Source organism: Stegodyphus dumicola, chromosome X1 (assembly GCF_044657685.1).
Source record: "Stegodyphus dumicola isolate Sdum_Otavi_A_Nest chromosome X1, ASM4465768v1".
In the NCBI taxonomy this organism is placed as follows: Eukaryota; Metazoa; Arthropoda; class Arachnida; order Araneae; family Eresidae; genus Stegodyphus; species Stegodyphus dumicola.
The window spans coordinates 235,892,050-235,919,269 of NC_140780.1; the positions used below are offsets into that span (position 1 = coordinate 235,892,050).

The 27,220-nt window shown below is 33.9% G+C and overlaps 1 protein-coding gene across 1 annotated transcript; it reads left to right on the forward strand.

The window, feature by feature from the left end:
- Window positions 1-321: 321 nt before the first annotated feature.
- On the forward strand, window positions 322-27,220 carry LOC118200358 (uncharacterized). Its single transcript, XM_035372320.2, has 2 exons — window positions 322-910; window positions 26,044-27,220. Exon 2 carries the CDS (start codon window positions 26,051-26,053, stop codon window positions 26,927-26,929), a length of 879 nt encoding a protein of 292 aa, XP_035228211.2. The 5' UTR covers window positions 322-910; window positions 26,044-26,050; the 3' UTR covers window positions 26,930-27,220.

Sequence of the window (27,220 nt, forward strand, 5' to 3'; positions counted from 1 at the left end):
TTTGGGTAGTTATGTACTGTTTGTTGAACCCATTAAAAACTGGTGATTATTGTTATACTATGATAATACGTGCACCCGCAAGTTTATTCGGAATAAATTATTTTCTAGTTTCTGCAGAAAAACAAAGAGGGGATAATATCCAGGAATATTAATTAAAAAAATGTGTCAGTTTTTTTCTGAGGGTAGTATTTAGCCTGTCGTATTATCCCGCATGTTTGAAGTAATGGTAAGTTACTCGTTGCTCGCAAATGTGAATTGGAGTTGAAATATTTGTAGCGGGTTTTCATGATGTGTTAGTTCTTTTCTTAGTGCTTTTTTAAATCAGGAAACGTGAGGATAAGATACTTCCTGTTACTCATTCATTACACTGAGTGTCGCTTCAACAAGCTCATTGATAAGACGCACGCATCCTTATCGGATACAGTGGACGAGTTTTTGAAGCTGTAGCTTCCACAAACCTTAATTGTTCTTAGTTAATTGTTCATCAAGTACTTAGACCTCGAGATGGTATAGAAGGTTGACATAAAAAGCTTCAGGGAAAAAAAAAATATTTTCTTCTCCATTCTACGCATTTCACCTGAATTCTTAAAACATACTTATTATTATAGGGTGGGGTTGGTTTTGCGACCAACCGCATCTGTTAGTAAAGAAAATCATTATTTGCGTCAGCCTGATACAAAAAGATAGAACTTAGTAGAAATTTGACAAAACTGCATACGCAGATGCGCTTCCAGCATTTAAGGATGTTTAAACTATGAAAGTCCATTTATTTAATGTTCATTCAAAACATACGTTTCATCAATTCGCCAATCTCATGTATGATTCAATATTTGAATACAGTTACACTGAATGCTCTACCCATTCTGAAGAAAGAAGGATTATTAATTACTAAATCTGATTGATAACTAAGGTATGTTTTATCTGTTCTGTTTTGATAAGATGGAATAATATTTTTAAGTCACCTCAGTATTCAGTGTTCTGGCAAGCATGTAATGACTAGAAATTTTGTTCAGCATTGAAATCCAGTAACTTGCTACATGTAGTCTATCCTAATGTTAATGTACTGATTTCTAGTTATATTATAAATCTGTTAATTTAAAAAAAGAGCTAGTATTTTTGCCCCTTAGAAAATACTTTAGAATGCGATAAGAAGCCTACTATAGAAAATACTTTAGAAGGCGATAAATCATTGACTGATCTATCGATTTCATTTTGCTTTGTTTAAAAAACAAAAAGCAAAACAAAACAGTAGTTTTCCGTTGCAGTAGATTTGTTTCCTTTAACTTGGCTCTCTTACGGTTTAAAATTTTGAAATTACTCCTTTAAAGCTTTCGCTATTAATTTTTTGGCTGTGTGTAACATAGGTTCTGCTATCCGTAAAATTGTTGAAACATTGCATCGCTTTATAATTAATTTCATGCATTATTTTATTGTTGATTTAGTTACTGAATTAATCTGTAATTATCATTCTTTATGGCTTTTAGGGTTTCCCTTAGTTTACTAACCAGTTATTTTAATTTTGGTACGTTTCCCGAATTTTCTATTTTCCTTTGCACTTCCTCGCCAGAATGCAAATTAAACGGGTGAAGGAGAGTATTTAAACGGTTGACATGAATGGTTTAGACACAGCGTGATTTCGCTAATAGCGCACGTTGTTATTTTGCCCTCCCGCTATCAGGCGCACCGGCGGCCGAGCGGTAAAATCGCTGGACCCTGGTTTTTCGATTCGAGGTTCGAATCCCGCGAACGAACTGAGCGTTTTCGTGGTTTTCTTCATGTGTATATGAGCCTGTTACTTTAAAAAGTCCACGAAGGCCTCCATCCCATTAGGCAAATAGCTCTCGAGGTTTTCCCGTACTCACATAAAATAAACCAAATTTCCAGCTGTTAACTTGGCAGCGGCGCTATGTATTCTGGCCGTTTAGTTAGTCTATTGCCAGTGTAGATAGCTGAGTCAGCCTTAGTCAGCCAGCGGTTAAATTAAATTATGAAGTCTAGTACTCGAATTTATTGTTAAACTTGCCTTAAGTTTTCACCGCAAGTAGTCAGCATTTTTGTGAGCACGATGTCTGTTAAAGAGTTATGATAAATAAAAAATGGCTTTTTCCACCCTTCATGTGTTGTGTTACTTTTCACGCCTGTGTGAAAAGTCGCCTGGCTAGACTTGAGATTTAGACGCTTTGTATGATAGTAAAGAAGGTTAGATCTTATAGGTTCATTTTATTAAATTTAGCTGCACTGAATGTGAAATCGAGTAATCTATACAATATGTCGTGCAGATAGTCATCATGAGTATATTATGCCTGTTATAAACTGGAAAAACTCATATTCTTCATGCGGATATTATGCCTGTTGAAAACTGGAAAAATTCGTATTCATCACGTGGATATTATGCCTGCTGAAAACTGGAAAAATTCATACTCATCATACGGATGTTATGGCTGTTGAAAACTGGAAAAATTCAAATAAGCGGTTTCGAACTAGCAACATTCTTACCTCTTTAATCGTCGGTGTGGAATTAGAAACTAATAAGTAATCCACAGAAGCTGTTTTACGTTTGCTGGGATTTTTAAATTTTTACAATGAGTGATAAGTTTTGTCAGATAACTTTCTATTAAAATTTTTGTAAGAGTTGCATAGTAATTACAGTTTTCTATTTTAAGGTAATAAAGATTAGTTATTCTTTGCTGCACTGCAAACTTTAAATCTATAATTTCTTTCTGTTCTGTAACTTGAGCAAATTTGGAAAGTACAGTATGTGAAATAATAATACACCTCGAGTTTCATAAATTTAACTTGAAATGAATTTGCAATGAGTCAGTATTTCCTGAAAGTGTTCATTATATTTAACTAATTTGAAAATTTCTTTTTAACCGATCTGATATGCAAACTATATCCAAAGAGCCAAAGTAGTTTAAAAATTTCAGTCATCTTATTTTTTACGTTAAAGGAAATCATTCATTTTCTCCTTCCTTAAATTATCCTACGGTTCTTATGATCACATATTGGGGTATCAAAACAATTTTCAGCATTCTTGCGTTTATTCAATATGCCTGTTATAATTTTGTATAACTATGCAACTTCATTTTGGATATATTGTCGTCTATTTCGAGATATGCTAACTTTTCACTAAAGGATTGATTTCTTAGCTTCGCAACGGCAAATTATTCACAATGAAGAAATGCGGTTTGATTTCTGAAGTTCTATAAATTAAGTTATATAGATATTAAGTTCTATAAATATTCTTCTTATGTTCTATAAATTTACAAGGAGGTATTGAGCTGCATATGTAGATCGATATATAGATTGGATGGTTACTTAATTAAGGTCAAGCCCACCAAAGCTAGCTATTTGCCTAAACAGAAATATTTTTGAAAGGAAACTGACTTGTACTTAGTTACACTTGAAGAAAATCATGAAAAACTTTGCAGTTTCTGGTTGTACCATTTTTGGCTATTAGAAAGCAAACTTCAAATACAGCACAGTATTTGATAAGGATGCAACTAAAGAAAGAAAAGTGCAAACATTTTTGTGAAGTTTAGGTTCGCAGATCGGAATTTCGAAGATGCACTACATAGCCTTCGAATATTGGTATGATCACCTGAACAAACTGGTAGATGCTAATTCGAGGAGTACTTCGAGGAGTCAAATGACGTGAAATTTCTTTAACCGGTGTATGGAAAAACGTCACCTGGAAGATATAAAGCCTATAGAGACTATCAGTTTTAATACAGGGAAGGAGAGTTTAATTCCCGCATAAACCTTGACTATTTTTAACGTTCGCTGGGCGTGTAGTATCACTGTGCTGTATCCTAGGCAGCATCTCGGAGTTGGGACAATAAACTAATGCACTGATTCAAGCAATCTCCCGCTGAACGCTTAAGAGCAACTCCCGGCCGTCAGAAATGAGGATGAAGGGTATAGATCGGACGAGAACCAGTACTTTCAGCATGGTATGGCCGTTGACTGAAGGGTGTATTTCTTTGCATTAAGGAACGAAAAGAATGGGAAAAAATGCTTTATGCCTGCAAATTTGAAGTGGGGGGGTCTCCGCTGCTTCTGCGGAGGAACAACAAAAACAACAACTAAGAAAAGACCATTTTTTTACTTCCTTGTACTAAGTAAAGGAAGTATTGTAATTGTGAAAGATTTCGGGTATCTTATTTCAACGAAATTATCAGTTTCAATCGCTTTCGAAGCCATTTGAACGATGTTTTTGTTGACATCTATAAGTACGGACAGAGTAATGGATTGTTTTTGCCAAAAGGGATTGCAAAAGATTTAAAATGCATTTAGTAGAGATTTTTATTTTTTTACATCTATACGTACGTACGTATGTATGTATGTCGCATAACTGAAGAACGAGTAGCCGTAGAACGAGTAGGAATTTTGTGTATGGGGCTGCTGTAACACGTAGTTGTGCACCTCCCGTTTCCGTTGCAATCGAATGCACCAATCGTAAATATATATATATATATATATATTACTTTTGATTTTGCGCTTTTTTTTTTTTTTTTTTTTTTTTACAATTAAGGATTTTTCTTTACAGAGTTTTATGTTTTTAAAGCAATAGAGGTTTAGAAAATACTAATTTAAAAATCTACTTAAAACTCTGACTAAAATTTTTTAAAAATTTTTCGTGGTTTTAATTGAATTTCTGTTCCTTGGAGATGGTATATGAAAAGTTTTCTCATTATAAATGATTCGCTTATATATATATATATATATATATATATATATATATATTCCCACTCTGTTACCTGGCTCGGTGAGCTTAGTTTTTTTATTCCTATATGTTGGTAAATTGTGCATTTTTTTTTTTTTTTTTTTTTTTTTGCTTCAGAAGTGTTTGAATTTTGTAGTTTTTATGTTCCTGTTAAGGTTTTATACCTTTTGTTAATCTTCATGCAATTGTTGTAGAATTATTAACAATTTAAAACTTTAAGTGGCGAGTTAAGCTTAATGCACCGCTATTTGTTTGCATTTGAAACTCAGTAGAATAGTGATCTAAGTTAGTTTCCGCACCTTCAATGTCTTTCTGCCGAGTGGGACCAAAAGTAAACTTTCAGTTTTGTGCACCAAAAAATCTGCCTTCTTGACCGCCGGCCGAATTGCTTGTTTTTGCATAGAAACTCTAATTTTAATTGTAAAAATTGTTTTTTTAACTGTAATTGGTATTTTATGTTTTTCTGATTTTTTTTCAATTTTTTTAATGAAGAAGTTTTGAAGTTTTATGTATTTTTGATTTCTCTCGAAGTGAGAACTGAATTAATTGAATGAGAAGTTTATCTGTAATGAAATTCGGGGAAATACTTTTAAGTGAAATGCAGAAAAAAATGTGTAATTTAATAGGCCATATAAGGAGGTCACATGGTGTCCACCTCAGATTTTTTTGAATGGATAATGGCATGTGATCAAAAATTAATCTTTTATAGAAATGAAAAAAGTTCAGCATAGTGATTAGACGGGACTGAAACTGCTCAGTTTTTTCCTCTAAAAAACCTACTTCTCATAAGAACCAAGTTATTCTTAGAGTTTGGTAGCACTCGACCAAATTAATTCTTTATTCGCTTTCTAAGACTTAGTGCAATAGCATTTTAGAGTCAAATGCTAATGATTTAGAAGGTGACCGTTTAAAACTGAAAACTAAACATTCTTCAACAGAAAAAGCTTTATTGAAATTGATAAGAATGTCAGATCACATGCTGCAAGCATGAATTTACAGAAAAGGATGCTGAAGTTCCATCTCACCACCCCCATTCTCCTGATTACCTTTTATTATTATTTTTTTTTTCTCTTTGGACAGTTTTATGTAAGAGAACTCGTCTTTATTCACGTGAGATAAGTTTGTATGTTAGAGTGGAAATATCAGCTTTGAAAGGTTCATGCCTTAGATTTAGCTATTAGAAGTGGAAGAAATTTTCTTAATCATCCCATATTTTATAAGCTATCAATTTCATTTCGGAATAACCTATCTTTTTTGTTTTGTTTGGTTATATTTAAATATTTTGATATATATCAGCCTTTTTCCACGTTCACTGAATTTTTTCCAATATTCGGTTTGTCAGATCGAATTTATTCTACTTCTATTATTCTGAGGTAGTTAATTATAGTACAAATTTTATCAACTTCATTCAGGGTCTTGTTTCTGATTTAAAAGATGCTAAATACAAGTTATGTGTATTCAGCATCATATATTCAGCAATTCTGCAGAATATATCTGTTTTAATCTATTTGGTTACTACATTACCTTGTTTGCCTTCTTATATTGTAAACATCCCTGCCATTCTAACACAGTTAGAATAAAAGGAAAATATAAATTAGTTAGTTTCCATAACATAGATACAGATGCTGTAACTGATCCGAAAATTAAAAGTACAATAGATACCTCTTGTAAGAATCCCATTTGTAACTGTCATTTTGATTCTTATAATCGAGGTAATTTATTACTGTTATAGTATTTTTATACTAATTTGCAACTTATATTACTGTTGGTTTTATGCAATTATTAATGTTACTGTTCTATATTGCGTGTTTATAATACTCTACTGCAAATATTCTAAAATGCACTACTAATACAAGTGGTTTTAAACACTTGTATTAGTAGCGTATTTTAGAATAACTCGTAGAAGTAGTGTATCTTCGATAAACTACGGGTGGAAAACTGTGAAACTGTATTGGATTGGACTTATCTAATAATTTCCATTTATTTTAATAAGGAAGTTCATAGACATGTCAGAATCAAATTAAACTAATTAAAAGAAATGAGTTACTCAAATAATTTACATGTTAGGTTTTACATACTGGAAATATCAGTTAGTTGCAGAGAACGAGAAAAATCTTTTCTCAGTTCATCTGATGCAGTATAGCTTTCAGAAGACTATTTAACATCTCCGTCCTTAAAAAGCGCTACACTTTTCAGTCGCTCTTCCAGGTTTCCAAGAAATCTTCTCAGAATGCTTAATGCCTCTCTCGATTCTTTCGCTAACAGTGATTTCTTGCCTTTTTCATGCCTTTTGGTTAACTTGTAGAGTGTGACTTGCTTTGGGAGCATAAATTAGATCCAAACTCTTAACAGATGTAGAGCGAAACTATCGCTTTGTCTAAAGTAACAACTGTGAAGAAGATTTAAGATTTAAGACAACTTTTTCATTAAACAGAATTTCAACAAAAGAGCACGTCTTGCGCTTAAAAACATTCACCATCACTTGTGGTGATGAAAATAAAGTAACAGTCAATTCAAATTTAAAATGCGGACTAGTAGTCGAGGACTACACAATTATATTTAAGCTGGCTCAGAAAACCCCAACCGGTGTATCAATTTAAATGACGGCGGCAAATAACGCAAAATTGAATAATTAGAAACTTATCACAGCTAAGTAAAGTGGCCTCGAGAGCCTGAAACACACACTGCTTTACAATCCCAAAACGTCAGCTTAAATACTCTTTAACTGTTACATTTCTGGTGAGGAAACGGAAAGAAGTTATAGTAAACGCTGAAATTATAAATAACTGGTTAATACAAAATAATAATAACCTTATAAAACTTATTGCAAATCAGTCGCAGGATTTCTGCTGATGGAAGAGATGCCTTCGTCTTCCTAACTTTTCCCCATGAGGGAAAACAAAAAACTAAAAAAAAAAAAAAAAAAAAAAAAACATGAAAACACTCGTGCAATCAACACGTTCGCCGGCATTCAAGCCTCCAGAGAACGATCAGTGTTTAATATCATATTCCCTCGGTCACTCATGGAACTCCAGTGATGCATCACCTATTTCATTTTCGCTTTCTTTGGCAACATGTTTTATTTCTTATACAGTTTCAAGTTATGCTTCTCTTTTGGAAGTTTGGAGGAATCAAACTTAAGAGGGAAGCCGCCCAGTCGGTATGGTGGTCAGGGAAGCTGACTGTGATGCCGAAGGGCCTGGGTTCGAATCCCAGAGAAGGCATGGTTGTAACTGTCCGTCCCTAGGTACCTCCATAATAAAGAGACCACCTCATCCGGACTTGTATAGATTAATGGACTAGGTTACATTTGTAATTGTTCACAATCTGCCATTGGAGGGGGAAAAAATTAGGAGAGAAGGCCTTTTCTTCTCTTTCAATTCATTAATTATTTAATCAGTCATCAGCAGAATCTTCTTAAAATTCCTGCTTTTTCATAAACAATTAAAAATACTGGCATATGAAATTCCATTCCAAGTATTTGCAATCATATGACATTAAAAAACAATTTTTTAAAAATTTTCCTGATACTTCCTTATATTTCTTACTTATTTTTGCTTGATTATACTGATGATTTTCCTCCGCCTCTTTATTGCATCAAAAGTTCTTTGTCGAAAATCATAGCGAGAAAGAGTTTTAGAAGTCTATTACTTGTCAGTTAACATTTTCTAACTGCTTAGATTAACCTTCAGTTCGATTCTTGAAATCGGTAGTCTAATTCTTTAAAGCAAAAAGTGGTAGTTGTTGTATGTAGTATCAGAATTCAGAGTACGAAAAATTTGTTCTTTAATGCAAAATTAATTGCTCTTTTCGGCTAAATTATCCTCAGGAAATCATTTGTCGATTATGCCATGACGTCAGCATATGCAACAAATGACTTGCTAAGAATAATATACCTAAATCATATTTTATAAGCGTATATTATTACCCCTAATTCTAAATAATTGTTTAAGTTAAAACATAATGAACAGCCTTAGGACGCTGCCTTCGTAGAAGGACCAAGGCCAAGGCATAGGCCTTTGGAGTACCTTTGCTGAAGACAGCAATTACATCCACACAATTTCATTAAGAAAGGCTGAATAATTAAGAGCTGAGCATGGCTAAAGCATGGAACGAGAACCGTTAAGGGTTTAAAGATACAGGAGGTCGATAAGAAAAAAGATTTTCTTGGTGAAACGGGTTGACCTGACGCGTTATTTTCCAAGATGTTTTATCATTGAATCTAGTGTAAACTAGCGACGGTGCTTTAGACCACAGTAATCGATGGGTAACAAACATTTTTCACATGATATCTGAAACTTTACAGAAATCTCACGGATATAATTACGGAATCAGTGGAAAGCGATAACTGTGCTACACATTTAACCTCACTCAGCTGGCGTTATGTGTTTATTTCCATATCAATAGCTGATATACATGTAAGGAGGTCTTTTATTGGATCATAATATACATGGATGATACACAGACAATATTAACGGATGTCTAGTCATTAATGGCAACATGGTGTGCATTGCATGTGGAATTGACCAAGAAAAACTGCTCTATATGAAACTGCAAGTCATTCATGGTTTATTCAGCCATAGGCAAGCTGTTGGTGAATTAGGTACTACTAACAAAGTAACGAAAATAAAGATTAATATGGTCATTTAATTTTTTTAATCTTTATTAGATGACTAGTTGATTAATCTGTTACGGAAAAGCATGCAAGGGCTTTATATATCTAAGAAATGGGATGCTTGCGTGGGAGACTTTCTAAAATACATCGTCTCATTGTCCAGTTACATGCTAGGAAATGCAGGTAAACACAAGTCTACAAGCATTTTCGGCCTCAGAAAACGAGGCTCGAGACGAAATGTCACTTTTTCGCAGCTTTAGTTACTCGGTCACAATATTTGAAATAAGTACCTAATATGATATAACAGTATTTATGATCCTAAATTAAAAACAATTATAGCAACTGATATATACAGTATTAAAAATGAAACAACCCCAAAATTGGAAATACATGAAAACATTATTTATTAAATTTAATTGAATTTCTCTTCTTTATTTATTTTTCTGTATTTGTATATTTTTTTAGGTATTTATAACTTTTAGGTTTTAATTTCACATTTCTTTAATCGAATAAGTTAACCTTATCATTTTGATCATTTCTTTATTGTATCTCATGTATACCATACATTTAACCAGTAACCGTACTAATTAATTACATGAAACGCATATCCTTTACATAGTACGAGTTTACAGTAAAGATTCTTTCTATAAAAAGTTTTCGCTGAATTCTGGCTGTATTTTTGGAATCGTAAATTCCATTCGTATATTTGATCTAGATGGTTAGCGTTCATAAAAAGCACGTATACTATATCTTCTTGCTGAACTATCGTAAAAGATAGAGGAAACATTGACTTAACAAATAACGCTGCTAACCATGGCAAATAAATAAAATATAAACAAATGAAACTCATATATATGAGTAAATACATACAAATTAAGGTGATGCGTATTATTCGTTCATTCATTATTTTATATTTTCTTTCCAAGAATCGATCATCTGGGGACTCAAAATAGCATTTTAAAATAGTGCAAAATCACCGAATAACTCTGCATTGCCAAATATTATTACATTTTACCTATGTTTTATATAATTACAGCAGGATTTTAGCAGCTAATTTTTATCGCTAAGCATTTATAGCTGAGGTTATTTACATACAATTTTTTTAAACGATCCGAATTTAGGGTTGGCAAACCTTCCTTATAAGCGAAGCTTAATTTCATTTGGAGTGTTCACTTCATTTTCAGTACTTATTGCAATAAATGACGAACATCATGAAATGAGCAGGAGACGAAAGCATTTGTGTCTGGTTTGAAAGCAGAATTTTAGTTGATTTGTTGTTCCACTTATTGCGATTTATTTATTCAATAAGACATCAGTTTTTTTATTTAAATTAATTATTCATACATTAATATAAGTAATATATTAATATTATTTAATACATTTAACAAAAGTACACTTTTTACACAAACTAGTTGTTAACATTTTGGGGGAGTGAAATCTATCGGTGTTCTATCAGTCTGAAATATATATTAAATTTATAAATTTGTTTTTTTAACTTGATTTAGTTATGTTATTTTAGTCTAATAACCCTAATGGACGTGAAGCGAATTATCGATTTATCTAAGAACAAAGATTGAGCGTTGAGAAGGTTAACTAACCTTTTTCTTTAACCCTTTCCACCACGCTACCTTTTAAAGTTGGAGTTTTGATTAAAAATAAAAAAAAAAAAGTAGGCAGTCTAATTAGGCCTAAAGGACTACACAAGCAAAATTTTGTGAAGATAGCACCTATCGTTTTAATTCTGTGGGTGTGCCAAAAGTGGCACACTGATTGAATAGAGCTTCGAAAAGTGTGCTGAAACGAGCATTGTCAATAAACTGAACGATGAGATGCGGAGAAACAAAGAATACAAACTCTCAGTTGTCCTAGATTATCGGCACCTAGGGTTCGCCGTTTGATTGTAGGCAAGATTTCAAGGTAAAAATTTAAAACTGATATAGAATAAGGAGATTAGTATACAGCCAAAAAAATAACATAGAAATTTATTTTCAAACAATTCCTTTTATACCCTAAAAAAATCTGGAAGATTTCTTTGAAAAATGAGGGTCTTAAAAAACTAAACATGGCTAAAATATATGGACTGGTTTGTGTTGAGCTGCCATCTACTATAAATAAAGAAGGTTCAGAGTAACCTGTAGTAACCTATTAATCCTTTTTCATTCAATTTTTCTGTGCGTACAGAAGGAAATTTTAGGTGTGTCCAGACCGGACACACTGTGCCGCAAAGGGTTAAACAGAATTTAGAATATAAGGCTTGGGTTACAATTTCCATAACACGGGGGAACGCATAATATATCTTTCTGTTAATTATAATATACGTTATTCCTCCTTCCTGTGTGTGTTTAGCTCAACTGAGATTAACCATGATTTTATATTAATCGTAGACGTCGTTCACATTTTTCTCATTATTATCATGTTTAATTGGGAATCCCTTCAACTGGATTTCCCTTGAACTTAAGGGATTATATGTACTATGATGTGTGGAACTTTTATGTCGGGGCATTGTTATCAAGTAGGATTTTAATTTGCATTTCTAATCACTTTCTTAAACAAGAGATGAAATAAAATCACGGCTCCTTTATGGAAATTCACATGTCTCGCACAATGTGGAAACACAATTCTACAGTACCTGCATTGGCTCAGCAGTGACAGCACCTTTATGCTTATTTGTAGTTTTTGTGTAACGGTACTGTCAAAACTAGTATATTGGCATTAAGGTGCTGTTTGCTTCTTAACGGAAAAGTAGCCCACTTATGTGCTTCCTCAACTAATTAAAAATAAATATAAAATATTGGTCTGTAATTTAGGAGATAGGGTTTACAACTGCGCTTCGTATTCAGATCTCAGTTTAGCATCGGAACGATCTCAGGCGTAGTTTACTTAGTGAAAGCAAAATTATTTCCAGCCACAACAAAAGCTAAACTATATAGTATTAAAATTTCTCTAGAAAACTATGCAATAATTTAAAATTATTTAATTGACTTATCTAAGAATTTCAGAGCATTTTTTTACATTGAATCATCAAGAATTAAGAATAACAATTTTTTGTAGAAAATCTCTGACATGTAGAAGTAAGAGTTATTACAAAACTAGCTGCGCTGGATATGATTATACAATGTTATTTGACGAATTCATTGAGCTGAAAAACAATACTAATCAGGTTTAAGTTACTACCCGCTTTGTTGAACTATTAAATGATTTCAGAATAATGTTGTTTAAGACGGCATTGTTTGTCAGAAGAACACTCTTTCGCCAAATGTAGTTGTTTATAGATATAGTTTAAATGCCTAACACATATGTATTTAGAAACTTATTTTAATGTAATTTATTTTCAAATCAATGGAATGTTTTGGAATTTTTCTGTGTTACTTAGTTCGTACTGATAAAAAGTACATATATCCTCTTCCGTACATTATTGTGCATGTGACTGAATACAAATATGTTCGTAATCAAAAGTAATATATATAGTAAGTGCATACTGAAATTCAAGAATGGGTGGATAATGCAAATTAACATTCGTTTATTATTTAAACATTTTGCTCTAAGGCTCGAGTATCTGCAGTCTTTGAAAGAGACATTATAATTCCGGAAAATCGTAAAATAGCTCTGCTTCATCAAATATCATTTAAAAACATAATTAACAGCCTTTCTATAGTGTTTTAACATCTGTTGTTTATCAATGTGTGTTTTTAAATAAGCTACTTCACGTGCAACCTTCTTTCTAAGTTTCATGCGTGCGCTGCTGCTTACTGAATTTTGTGAAATTGCTAGAGTTTTTACTTTCTGAGCACAGTGAGCAGCATAATGCGTCGTATAAAGCATTCAAGATAATCCATATAACGTAATGCACTACTAATCATGTTTTTGATCTACGCAGCTGAATTTGTACAGTATATAGGTGTATATTTCTGTTCTGCTCATCTATATGAAAATTTTGAAGAAATATTAATCAGAATATGTAGATGAGCTCAAAATGTCCGTGACAGCTAATAAAAAATTGATGTCTTGGGGAAGATATTGTATAAATATTCTGAATAATACGTTGTAATAGCGCTATGTATAAACATTCGTTCATTTTGTTTACTTGTTTCAGATTTATAAAATAGCTTTTAGTATTTTTTTACCTTGTTAGATCGAAATCAGCTTTTTTTTTTAATATCAAAATTGTACAAAAAATAGACAAGCGATTAACTCTCTAAGCTGACCATCTTTGGAAGTAACCAGTATTTCTGAATACATAAATAAACACCGCTACGGGCATCACGTCTCCGAAACAACGATCAAAATCACTTTTAATCGTCGGTGGTTATCCTAGAAGGGGTTATCGCTTTTAAAAACTCGCGATCTGTATTACACTTGAATTCGTATTTTTATATATCTAATTTCTTAAAAACACAGATTTATTGTTTTATTGCACAAGTGTTAAATAATAATGTAAAATTAATAAATGAAACAAAAATGTTTTTCAAAAATTTAAGCTTAAAACCGGAAAGAAAAGGAAAAATCCGTTATGAACTAAATTGGAGCACTGATTTAAGAAAAGCACGTGAGTACTACCTGCCTGAAGGTTTGGTGTTATATGATTGTGGCAAAGCCTCAAGGGCTATGAGCTTAAGGGGAGGGATTTCTAAGGGAAAGTGGTTCGTATACACGTTACACATGGGGAAAACCACGAAAACGCCCATGCAGCCAGCCCGTTCGCCGGGATTCGACCCCCGGACCGAACTACCAGTGTCCAGCGACTTCACCGCTCGGTGGGTCTTACGTGTCTGAAGAAGAAACGAGCCTTAGTGTAGAGTTTTCTATGAAAGTCGCCTAGGCGGTATAATGGCTAAGGGAGCCGACTGCTGTACCGAAGGGCCCGGATTCGAATCCCGGAGAAGGCATCAATGTAATTTGTCTGTCCTGTCATAGGAGGTAACGGTGGCCGCCTATTAAGTGCCTTCACAATAAAATGGCCACCACTTCTGGCCTTAGGAGGGGCCAGTGCTGAAAAAAGGTAAGTGCCCGCCGTTCGATTTAAAAAAAAAGTTTTCTATGGGAAACCGATCCTTATTTACATTTCACATACGAAAGCCTCGAGAATCCGATGGAGATGACCTTTTCGCTGTGATCAGAGCTCAGGACAAAAAGCTACCAGTATTTAGCTGTTTTATCTACTCTGCCGATGGCGGGTGCTGCTAATCAAAAAATTAACTTTAATGTTAAAAATTAAGTCATATAGATGACAATAAGAAAAGTCTGTACCAAAAGTCTGTAGTGAAAAGCAAGACTAAGAATTGACAATTTTATATATGTTGAATTAGTCATTTAAAAGAAATCCCTCCATAATTTAAGAAATAGATTGCTTTGAAAATAAAATTTTTATTGCTTTACCATCCTAAAATATTTTATAATATGCAAAGAAAGTTAAAAATTTGTGAAAGACTCCACTTCTGAACTCCCAGCCGGGCACCATAAACCCTAGCACTGGCCCTGACTGTAGTTAATTATCTATTGTACCATATGATAAAAATTAGTTCTTCAGCCTAACAGTATATGAAATGCAAAGCGAGGAAAGAAAATCCTACAATAAATGAAGCCAATTATCGGCATGAAGACCTTTTTATACCCTGCAGCATTTTATATTGCATCTCCAAATACCTTGCTGACCGATAAGTAATATGATTTATTTGGTGTCTATTTTTACATTTTTTTCTCAGTATGCAAAATTCGTTATTGAGTTGGGAGGGGGAGAGAAAAAAGAAGGAAACTTATTGCTTTATTTTTTGTTAATGGTAAGTTAAATATGGCTAACATTTTAGAGGAAAACCTAATAAAGAGCATAGGAGAGTGAAATGTGTCGAAAAGAAACTACAACGTTTTTTCATCTTGAAGGAAAGTTAAAAATGTCCAATGTTTTATGAGAAAAAAATGTAACGAAGGAACGATATCACGGGGTCTGAACTCGGCTTGAAAATCAAATGTATAATTAACTCAAATACTAATTTTTCTTTTCCAGTTAATTCCGATTTGAAAATGCTAAATATTTTAGAGAAAGAAAGGTATTGAATCGTTTGACATGGGAAATTTCATAAACAAAACAAGCTAAAAATTAAACTCGTTGCATGTTAAACATCGGCTGATTAAATTTCCCGATTCCGGGAACTTATTTTCCCATTTTGGTGAATAAGGTACTCTTTTTATCAGGTTGGTTTGGTTTGGGTTATTTGATTATGGTAAAGAATACCAGGGCTACCTGCCTGAGGGAAAGGGATGCCTTCGTAGAAAACGTTTTAAGGGGAACTGGCTCCTATCCACGTTACACACAGGGCAAAACCACGAAAAACGCCGATGCAGCCAGCATATTCGCCTGCAATGAAACCAAGGTAAAATAGTTACTGTTCAGATATTTTACCGTTCAGCCGCTGACGGGCCACAACTCAAAAGTGCGTGGACACTATGCTGGCCAAGTAAATCGGAAAACGAACCGCGCGTCGTCGAGAGAAAGTCGTCCAAACGAAGACGCGAGCGAAGTAAATTTTAACCAATAGAATTAATGAAGAGAAAAAATCGTGTAACACTCATACAAGGTGTGGCTATTAATTTTCAGGACTGCTCTAGTAACACCAGAACAGATGATGAGAAAAACTTAACCTTTTAATATGTTTGGAAGTAATCCCCATCGGTCGTAACACAATTTTGTGCTCGGCTGTATAAGTTGCGGAAACAACTTATAAAGTCCTCTTTCGGAAGGCTCTTCAATGTCGACGTCATGTTCTTCTTGATGTCTTCAACATCCACAAAGCGTGTTCTTTTGATCACAGTTTTGAGTTTGGGAAACAAAAGAAGTCTGCGGGGACCAAGTCAAGAGAGTATGACCGAACATTCCTAAACTCAAAACTGCGATCAAAGGAACACGCTTTGTGGATGTTGAAGACATCAAGAAGATCGTGACGTTGACATTGAAGAGCCTTCCGAAAGAGAACTTTAAAAGTTGTTTCCACAATTTATACAGCCGAGCATAGAAGTGTACTATGGCAGATGGGGATTACTTCGAAACATATTAAAAGGTTACATTTTTGACATCATCTGACTGGTGTTATTAGAGCAGTCCTGGAAATTAATAGCCACACCTTGTAGAAGTCTGCAAGTGCAAAGTGCTATTTGATAGTCTGCTAAAAAGAATGTCACCCTTGGTTCGTCTTATTATGAAATTTTGTTTCAATTTAACCAGGCAGCATAATAGGATTAAACAGTTATTATACGCATAAATAAGTTTTAATGCTAAGTAAGATTTATAAAATTATTTTCAAATGTATAGTAAGAGAACCGAATGATTTGAAACGCCATCCACCATATAATAAAATCAACTTCATATTTTTGTAATAGCTCTTTTTTTTGTCCCCCCCTCCTCTTGGCTTGCTTGTTTATGTGTGGTGTGGGAGTATGTGTAAAGGAATCTGTGCAATAAGTGTCTTATAATTTAATTATTTTCTAATTCACATATAAATTAGAAGAAAAAAAGCTTCTTCAATAAAATGTGTTTATTGCAAATTTTAATTTAATAGACTCTAGAGAAAGCTACATTCACAACAAAAGACAGAAATAAAAAATGGTAAATATACGTCTTTTTATGCAAAAAGTGTAAAATATGTTAAAATATTACATTTTGATTTATAGTGCTATCAGGTTCAATGTTCCTTCTTACTTTCTTCGGGAACATACAAGGACCTGACTCGGAACAGAGAGCTTACTAAAGCTATGTTCACTAATTGTGGTAAGTAGACATGATACACACGAAGGGTATACAAAACCCTTTATTTTTCTCTATATACAATAACTTCCGTACTTCGGAATACACTGACCCGCTACTTGGGGTCTAACGTAAAAGTATAAAAATAAAACTAAACTCTAATTTAACTTTAAACTAATAAACGTGGAAGATCGGCCTTATATTAACAGGAAGCGTATGTAGTACAGAGAACTGTGAACACTACAATACGTTTAAATTTATCAACCTTCACGCTTATAATTCTGGCCGGAAGTAGAAAATAAGAAGTGATAGTAAAGATTTAAAATAAAATAAACGTTAGTAAAACTTAAGATCCTTACAGTGCTTCTAAGTTATCATTCATCTCTATAAGCTGAAATGCCACCAAATTCTGTGTTTAAAAAATAAAGCATTCATTCTATTAACATACTTTCTTAGCATACTCCCAGCGATTACAGTAAGCTTAAAAAAGGAAAGGTGGCAATATTTTTTAGATATTTTCTTTTCTTTAAATATACAAGATATTCAGTGGGTTACCCGAAAATTTAGGTAATCTTAAACAATAATGTTCTTTATTCTTCTTAAATTCATTATTTATCATACCAAATTTATTGTTACTTATTGACACTAAATATCTTCGCAGGCTTAAAACAGAATGTTTATTAGCAGTTAACAGATGAGGGCTTTGATGCGGACAAATTAATATATAAGTAAATTTATTATTGGTGTATATTTTTTATTTTTGTATTTAGGATGAGGTTCAAACTTTGTGCAGTTTATGTAAAACTGTATACAGAAGAAAATACGCAACGAGGTAAAAATAAAAAGATAGTTTATATAAGAGGCGCAGATAAATCATTACACATTGCATTACTGATTTCTATGTGCACTGCATGTTTTTAAACTAGAATTGAAAACAATAGTAATAATACACAAAATAAGAATAAAATGATTCATGATCAAATACAGGAAACACGTTTCAAGTGATGAACTGAAATTCGCAGAGGTGGTGAAAAAAAAAAAAAAAAAAAACGTTTAAATAAAGAGGTTACTAGCGAAATCCGAGCTTGCGTCCCTTTCTATTGCAATTAAGTGTGCTGACCACTCAGCTAGCTGTGACAGCAGTCACCAGGAAAAATAAGGGAACAATTAGAAGTCACTGTGGCAGTAATTTAAATAATATGTCCTCAAAAATTTCGTAGCAGTATTTTATTGAATATTCTTTCACAGTCAACTACTTTATTGGAAGTAATTAAAATATTGTAAATATATCCCTTAGTAACTATAAATAAAATATTATAAAATATAATTGCTTTCAATAAAATACATTATTCTGATACACTTTTTTTTTTTTTTTTTTCCGAAAAGGAGCTTTAAGAGGCAATTTGCGCGTTAACGATGAAGATTTATTTTCTGATTTCCTGCACGGATTTCATAAAAGATGCGTCGCTTACTCTATTCAGGGCCCTCTGATAGTATCAGAAATGGTCATCTGTCCAGCTTTTTAAGATACAGCAGTGATTTCTAAAGGGAAACTACTCCCTTAGTCTTTATTTCGCTTAGCTGTAGAAAAAGATAGAAGTTTAGGACACGTTTTACTAATTGAATAGACACTAAAATTGTGGTATCTTTATGCACGGCAATCTTGCACCTGTTACTGTCGGGATTCATCTCATTAAGTATCAGCGAATTATGTATTTTGATGATCTACAGGTTAAATAATTGTGCAGTTTTAAAGATTATCAACGGTGAATATTAAAAATGGATATAAAATATGACGGTATTAATGAAGGAAGATTTTCGCAGAATTTCTCTGTGGACTTGTGGATAATGAAATGTTCTTAAGTCTTAATTTCAGGAACAAACAACGGAAGATTAGATCGTCTTAGTAGGTGTTGATTTAGTAATACCGGGAACTGTATGTGACTTAATCACTTCACCGTTTGCCCCGAGAGAAATATATTCTATTTAAGAGAAATTGTTTATTTACCTAAAGGAATACAGTGTAAAAAATAATACTAAAGCTTTCAGCAACTGTGAAAATATTGGCAGTTATTTTCTCAGATATAATTTTGCGAAAGTGTTGCATGCCGATGAATAATGAACATCAATATTTAACTTGATTAATGAATTTTGAAGCTGATAATGGAGTGGAAATCTGTGTTAAATACCAGAGATAAAATCTATCAGTGTAAATAAATAAGGCTAAAAATACTACTCAATTATACACCTTTTCACAGATAGGATGGTAGTTCAGTCACTATAAGACAAAATCATATGCAGTTGACAATCTCACCAAAAGTTCGTGTATTTATTTTGTGATAATTTAAGCTATTTAAAATCCCATATTATTCAATACGGTGACTCTTTGTCGGAGCCTATGGACTTACTGTTAATTATCATATGGCACTGCATAGTTGACCCTTGGAAAAAGCGTATTGTGAATTGTGAGGCTCCACTTATATGCAGGTACTTTTTCTAAATAAACCGATTGAAAATATTTTACACTTGCAGCAATATAAAAAATGCTACTGTTTATACTACGAATATCGTGAAACTGGGGGAAAAAAACTAAGTATGTTGTTGATACATAAAGTAGCATAAAAATTATGATAAAATAGACATATAATAATAAAATAGACATATACTTGTCTATTTTATCATTTACTGTCATGAACTAAACACATATCCACTGCAAAATGTTAAAATGTGCCAAGATGTTAGCACACAAGCACTTGTACTCTAAACATGGCGCCTTTCCTAGCCAGAGAAAAAAATACACTGTTAAATCATTTCTGCAACAAACTAAACGTAGAACAAATGTGTTAAAATTTTTCACATACTTTTTGAAGATTTAATACAAGAAAGCAGCTAAATGTATAGATATATAATGTATATAAATAGAAAAAAAAAAATGTACGGTTCCTTCCCTCTTTTATTTCTTTTCTTCTTTTTTGTTTTTTGTTTTTGTTTTAAAGGATTATCCAACTCATGACCACCAGTAACCAAGAGGTTAAATCTGCTGGTAAACTGACTCGGATTTGAACCCAAGTAAAAAGACTGTCTGCTTGGGTGGTTTACTCCAAGTGTGATTTGAATACGAGCCAGTTTCACTTAGGAAGTCCTCAACGAAGGCAGAATACTTGCTCTTATAGGTTGCTCTTCTGTGCTTTCACATATTCAGATAACCTTATTCAAGACGCTGCCAATTGTAATTGTCATTTTTAAACTAGGAAAAATATTTTTGTTCTCCCTCTCAGATTATTTCCAGTATCTATATATAGTAAACAGGTTCATTTTACTCGGATAGTGTATTTGCATTCACAGTGAAGAGCTATTCTCGATCTTCACATTTATCAAATTGATACGAAAAATTCAGATTTTATTTCTTAATTATCTTTTATCTGATTATGCTGAAGCAAATTTTAAATGTACAGCAAAAGGTCTGAAAATGTTATTGTTTTCGGTATTGAAAAAAAGAAAGGAATGAAGCACAAGAGAAATTTTATTGAATATAATAATTTAACGCACAATTAACTATATTTTAATATTAATTATGTTACCTTTATTTATTTTTAATTTCATTAAATATGCATGCGTAAAGACTGTTATAAGCAGTAGTACATTACCGTTGCAGATTTTACATTCTACGCTGGAGTTAAGGTAAAGCAGTTATTCCAACCTTTAGGTTCATAAAATTCATTTGAGAAAAGCACAACTTAAAATGATGTTACAGAATGAGATATTATTCGCGAACATTTTTAAGGGAGAAGGTGCGAGAATGACGTTGAGAGCGATTACTTTATAATTTATGTTAAATGGCACTTCAGAATAAATTTGACTGTAATTTCAAAATTGTTGAATCATAAAATTGCATATATTTTATACTACGATTTGGGGGAAAAATGCTTTTCCGATTTTGATCTTAAAACGTCAAAACTAATGAAATGAAAAGTGAAATTTTAAGAATTTTATACACCGTGCAGGGTAGTTTTTAATAAAAAAGTTAATTAATGCAGTTAATTATCTGTTATTGAAATCAGTTAAAAAGTTACCTAACATTATAATGGTGCTCATAAAATAATTGAGCTTAAAAAATAAACAAATAAAATAAGGTATTGGGAAGTCAAATCAATTATTTATTAATAGATGTTTTGATCATAAGCATTTGATATCAGCTGTTTCATATGAAGTTCATATTTTGTTATTTATACTATTACAATAGATCTCCTAATGAAATAGATTTAAGTATCTCTCCATTTCTTAAACTTCTTTCTTGCAATACTGATTTTAGAAGCTAGCAACATCTATGCTTACAGCATACCATTCAGGGACTGAATGGTAAAGTCGTTGAACACTGGTACTTCGACCTGGGTTCAATTCCAGGCGAACGGCTACCTGCATGGACGTTTTCATTGTTTCGTTGCTTTGACTAAGAGCCAGTTCCACTGGAGCCCTCCACGAAAACATTCCTTCTCTTAGGCAGGCAACCTTAGCGTGCTTTGCCATAATCAAATCAAATAAAGACCGAACAAGCGGGATAGTGGTTAGCTACGCTGACTCCCGTACCGAAGGACTCGGGTTGAAATCCCGGAGAAGGCATGGAACATGTCATGTGTGTGAGATTATGGCAAAGCTTCGAGGGCTATCTACTTAAGGGGAGGGATGCCTTCGTGGAGGACTTTCTAAGGGAAACTGGCCTGTATACATGTTACACATGGGGAAAACCACGAAAACGCCCTTGCAGCCAGCCCGTTCGCAGGATTTGAACCTCGGACCGAACTACAAGTGTTCATCGACTTTACCGCTCGGCCGCACATGGAGCATGTAAATGTATAGTGTCTGTGTGCGGCATGGGGGCACTCTCAATATGTGGGCAGCCGGAAGTTCTCTCGAGAGGTTATGGTAGGTAGAGAGGAGTGGGAGACCTTCCGACCCGTCCCCACGGGATGCTCTCTATCAAAACTGAGGCCGGAACTGAGCAAATCTTACTGTCACATATATGGTGCTTAAAGTTCTTGGCAACGACAGGCACTGTCTTCACCCCTTGACGCGATGAACTTCGTGGGTTTGCTCTGATGTCACATACTTGAATCCGATGTTACTGTCGATCGGGTGGGATAAGCCACAAACAAACACATCACAAATCAAATAAACCAAACCAGAAAAATTCCGGGGTGATTTTTTTTTACCTTAAATGTCCTTCAAAGATATTCTTTTGTGATCTACTAGTGTGTATTAGCCTTTAATTTGCAGTTTTGTTACGATTGGTAAACAGAAAAAAATTTTACGTAAGTAATTTATCAGTTTTCAAAAGTCAAAATTACGTTACTTACAATTTAATTTTATTTCTTTTTTAGAATTTTAACCTAATAATCATACCAAAAAATTCATTAAACTAGAAATATTTTAAATTTTAAATTTCTGTAAGTAATGCTACGAGCTGTCTATGTACCAATACTATAGGCATAGCCTGTCAATATTTTCTATAACACGGATTCTGAAAGATTCTGTGAATGAGAGCTCCTTTGTGGGGGAAGGGGGAAAGGTATGTTAGTGAATACTTATCACGTTAATTCTCAGAGAAATGTTCGTCACTGAATGCATTAACAACAGCTATCTTTTTCTAAACTGAAATGTTATTTTTAATGGCGCTCAAATGCAAACATTTCTCCCTTCATTTTGTGTACAAAATTAAATCTAAGTTAATTTTTGTCATACAGGAGTCCCCCTTTCTGCATTTTATTTTTTATGAGTATAAAAGTTTCTTAAATATAAGTATAGGAGCCGAGGAAACGTATAAAAGATTTATATTGTAATACTTACGAAATTTTTTTTTTTCTTTGTAATTTTTTTCACTTAAAAATTTTGAAACATAAATATTAGGGTCACTTAAAACTCTTTTGTAGCTGGACGTACACGTTAATGACCAACGGTTCAGAAAAAACATCCCACTTAAGGCTGGCTAGTTTGGTTATTTGAATGCGGCAAAGCGCATGATGACTATCTGCCTAAGGACAGGGATGCCTTCGTGGAGTACATTCTAAGAGAAACTGATTCGTGTTCTCATTCACATGGGAAAACCACGAAAACACCTCTGCAATCATCCCGTACGCCGAGCTTCGAACCTGGAACAAAAGACCAGAGTTCAGCAAAACTACTCTGCCACATCTGGGCCAAAGCCACGTGATCACTTTGTGGATACTTGGAGAATCACGTGGGAACACGTAGCTGGTGGTTGGTAGTAAATAAGAAAACATAACAATTTAAACAACCGGACTTCTTTTTATTTAAAATTTTTATAAAGACATAAGTGACTCACAAAGTACACGACGTTCTGCAAAACACTAACTAGCTTCCAGAAAACAATGCAATACATTCCATTTGCAAGCATCCTGTTCAGGAGTTTTATCTCAGCAGTAAAATAGAGTTAACAGTTAAGCAATGATAAATACTGAATAATTCAAAATGTTGATATACACTGCCCTCCAAAAGTTAAGGAACAGCAAGTTTTTTTGTGTCTAATTTAAGAGTGAAGCAACATAAAAACAGGAAATTTACAGGACATTCTCACTAAACAGTTCTTTAATGAATGTGACCTAGAATATTTCTAAAGTTCAACACAAACATGAATTACAGCAAAAAAATTTCACAATTAGCAGAGAAATCTAGTCTACATCCCAGTTTTTAGATTTAAAATGTGATGGTAACATTACAAAAATGGGTTCTAATAAGGAATGTATACACCCCTAGCTGCAATATATTGGTGGCAGCGACGTTCCATGCTCTCAATTAAGCTGTCGGTCAGTGCAATGGGAAGCAACGATCAGCCATGGAGTAATCCTTGTTCAGGCTCATCTAATGACCTTGGAGGAGGACCTAAAGCAGCAACGTGTCTCCCAAGGTAGTCCCAAAGATGCTCTGTCGGATTCAGGTCTGAGGATTGATCTGGCTATTCCATCCGCTCCATACCGTGACCCTCAAGATATTCTTCAGTAACCCGATCTCGGTGTGGTCGCGCATTGTCGTCCATCAGAAGAAACCCACGACCAATAGCAGTTGCATATGGGCGGACATATTGATCGAGGATCTCATCTCAATATCTCACACCGGTCAAACTTCCTCCATGGAACACATGCAGGTCAGTGTGACCACCGAAAAAGATCCCAGCCCAAACTATTATTCCACCACCTCTGTAACTGTGTCTTTGCACAAGTTAGGATTGGTTGTATCTGGTGCGTTGTTCCTCCCAGATAAGCTGACGACCTGAACCACTCTCCAACCTAGACTCGTCTGTGAAGAGAAAAGACGCCCGTTGTCAGCTGGTCGAGGAGACGTGTTCTCTTGCCCAACATAAACATGAACCTCTTTGTTCTCGGGTCAAGGAGACATTACCAACTGGTCGTCTTGCACACAGATTTATATTGCGCAGGCGCCTGCACACTGTAGTAGCTGAGATTTTTGTTCTTGTTTCCACTAAAGGATCTGCCATGAGTTGAGGCAGAGTAATGTCACTCCTCCTTCGGGCCAAAAGGGCTAAATAACGGTCTTTCGCAGGTGTTGTAACTCCAGGTCTGCCTGGAATATGTCTTCTAGACGCAGAATACTCGAATTCAAAATGATTCCACAGTCGGTGGACCACACTACGAGAGACATTGAGACGTCTAGCAGCATGAGCTTGTGACATCTCCATTTCCATCCATCCGATCACCCACCACCTCAACGAATCGGGCAAAGCGACTTCTCCTGAACATTGATAGACTCCCCTGGATATTGTCCACGAAGCTGTAATAACAGCTGAAGATCAGCACTCGTGAAAAAAATTACAATTTTTGCATTCCCCCCAACTCCTATATAAGTATTCAGTTCTATAAAATAAAAGTAGTAGCTATTATTTTTGCATATATTTTCTTAAATTTCGTTACTGTCATGCATATGAACTGTGAATTTAAACGTTACTGACATTTTTGTAATGGTAGCTTTGAAAAACATGATGTTTCTTAGCTTTCGGAGGGCAATGTATAATTGTCTAACCCGAAGACAATGAAATTAGAAATAAAACAAAATATCCATTAAAACACCCTTAGAACGTAATTAACAAAGCTGTTATTGTAAAACAATTGCACATATTCAAGAGATAGCGAGTATATTTTTGCATATTTTATTATCTTGATTTAATACTTATACAGGGTCAACAAAATAAGAAAGATGACAATACTCATCATGACGAATAACATTTACGATGGACCCTAGCGCCGCTTTCCACTTATATTATCAGAAAAGTGAAACTTAAATGTGCATGATGAACTTTCAACTGTGAAAAAAAAGTCAATTATTTACCAGTTCCTAGTTGTGTAATCCGCTGTGGCGTTCACTTCAAACTCTTATACAGTCATTCCGGACGATATTATCACAGTATCCTAAGAAACGTGACTGCTACCCTACGCCCTGCTCTTCGCTCCATTTGTTGAATACTGCAAAAATGCGAAACGTTAATCTGAAATTATCGAAAACCCTTCTCAACGTTTATATTACTTCATTATGTGAATTATGCTTGAATAAAGATTATCATCTGCTGTACACAATAAAGATTATCATCTGCTGTACACAATAAAGATTATCATCTGCTGGAAATACACAAGATTGTGTATTTATATGAAGAAGGAAGCACTAAGCGTTCAGTTTCTGTATGATCTTCTATTATTTCTTATATATCCAATATGTAAATGCGCATTATGAGTTAAAACAAACTCGATATTTTGTGCAAACACTGTTGTAAGTGAAACACAACAGTCAAAACACAGTCGTGTTTCGCTTACAATAGTGAAAACACAGTGAGAGTTTTTATTCTACTTCTAAAATTTATCTCATTTTGAAACTCTTTTCTGTACAATATTACATTTATTTGCTGCTAATTTGTTTAATATTCTCTTATTATTTTTTTTCCAGGGGCGGCATGGAAAATTGTGAGCTGGCATCGATTTTCTATTTAGTATTGATTATTTGCAGATTAGCTGTGTGCCACAGCGAAGGAAATTCTTTTCCCGTAAATGGAACAGTAAAATCTAAGTCTGAAAGAAAGGTCATGCGAAGAGAAGATTTTACGCCTAGAATTTCTACCTATGATGTTCGACAGTTACCATTTCATGTATCAGAAAAGATTTTGAATGAAACAAATGACTCCGTAGATCGACGTGCACAAAAGTCTGTCATAAGAAGGTTTGATCACGATACTTTTCATGATTTTATACCTTCTAAATCTTCAGCGAAATCAGAAGGCTACTGGATTATAAAACCTTCTGTAAATTACACAAAACGTAATGAAAATGTGCGCAAGCTTGATCAAGGAGTTTCATGGCCTGTATGGTCATCCAAAAAAGAAATATATAATAACAATAATAAAAATCGGAAGTATCGAAAATACTCGGATAGTATCGATGACTATTTAGGGCTTGACTCCAAACTCCATGATTTCATGAGTGATCGCAAATACATTCATGAACATGAAGGTTTCATCTTTCCTATACATGTGCCTTCGCACCATGAAAAAGATGATAACTTAATTCCACTGCTGTTACTGCTGTTGCTACCACTACTGCTATTTGCCATTATAATTCCTTTAAACGCTAATCTACTGTCTACACTTTTTCTAATAATGCAGAATAATGGAGCTACTACGACAGCCGCTCAGCTTGCCGCAGCATCAGGTCGCAGGAAAAAGAGGCACCTCGTTCAACCAACGCACCCTGTGATAGAAGACAGAATTTGGGAGATGTTGAACGTGATCGATAAAATTAGTGAAACTTCAGAAATTTTCAAGACTCTTACAGAATAATCACGAAGAAAATAATGTTATTTTACAGTCTTTCTCTGTCTTTAGCTGTATTACAAATCCTTAAATACCACATTCATTTTAGATTTTTGAATGCAGTTGAAAATTAAATAAAAACATAACTGCAGTAGGGTTGTCACTGTGAAAAATATTAAGATTTAAGGTTAACAATCATATATCTTACTAACTGGGCGATTAAGTTTCACAAAGTAACTCTCGAAATACAATTATTTTTTTAAATTATTACCGAAACATTATTTTGTTGTATAAATGAACAGAAATTTTCAGTAAAAT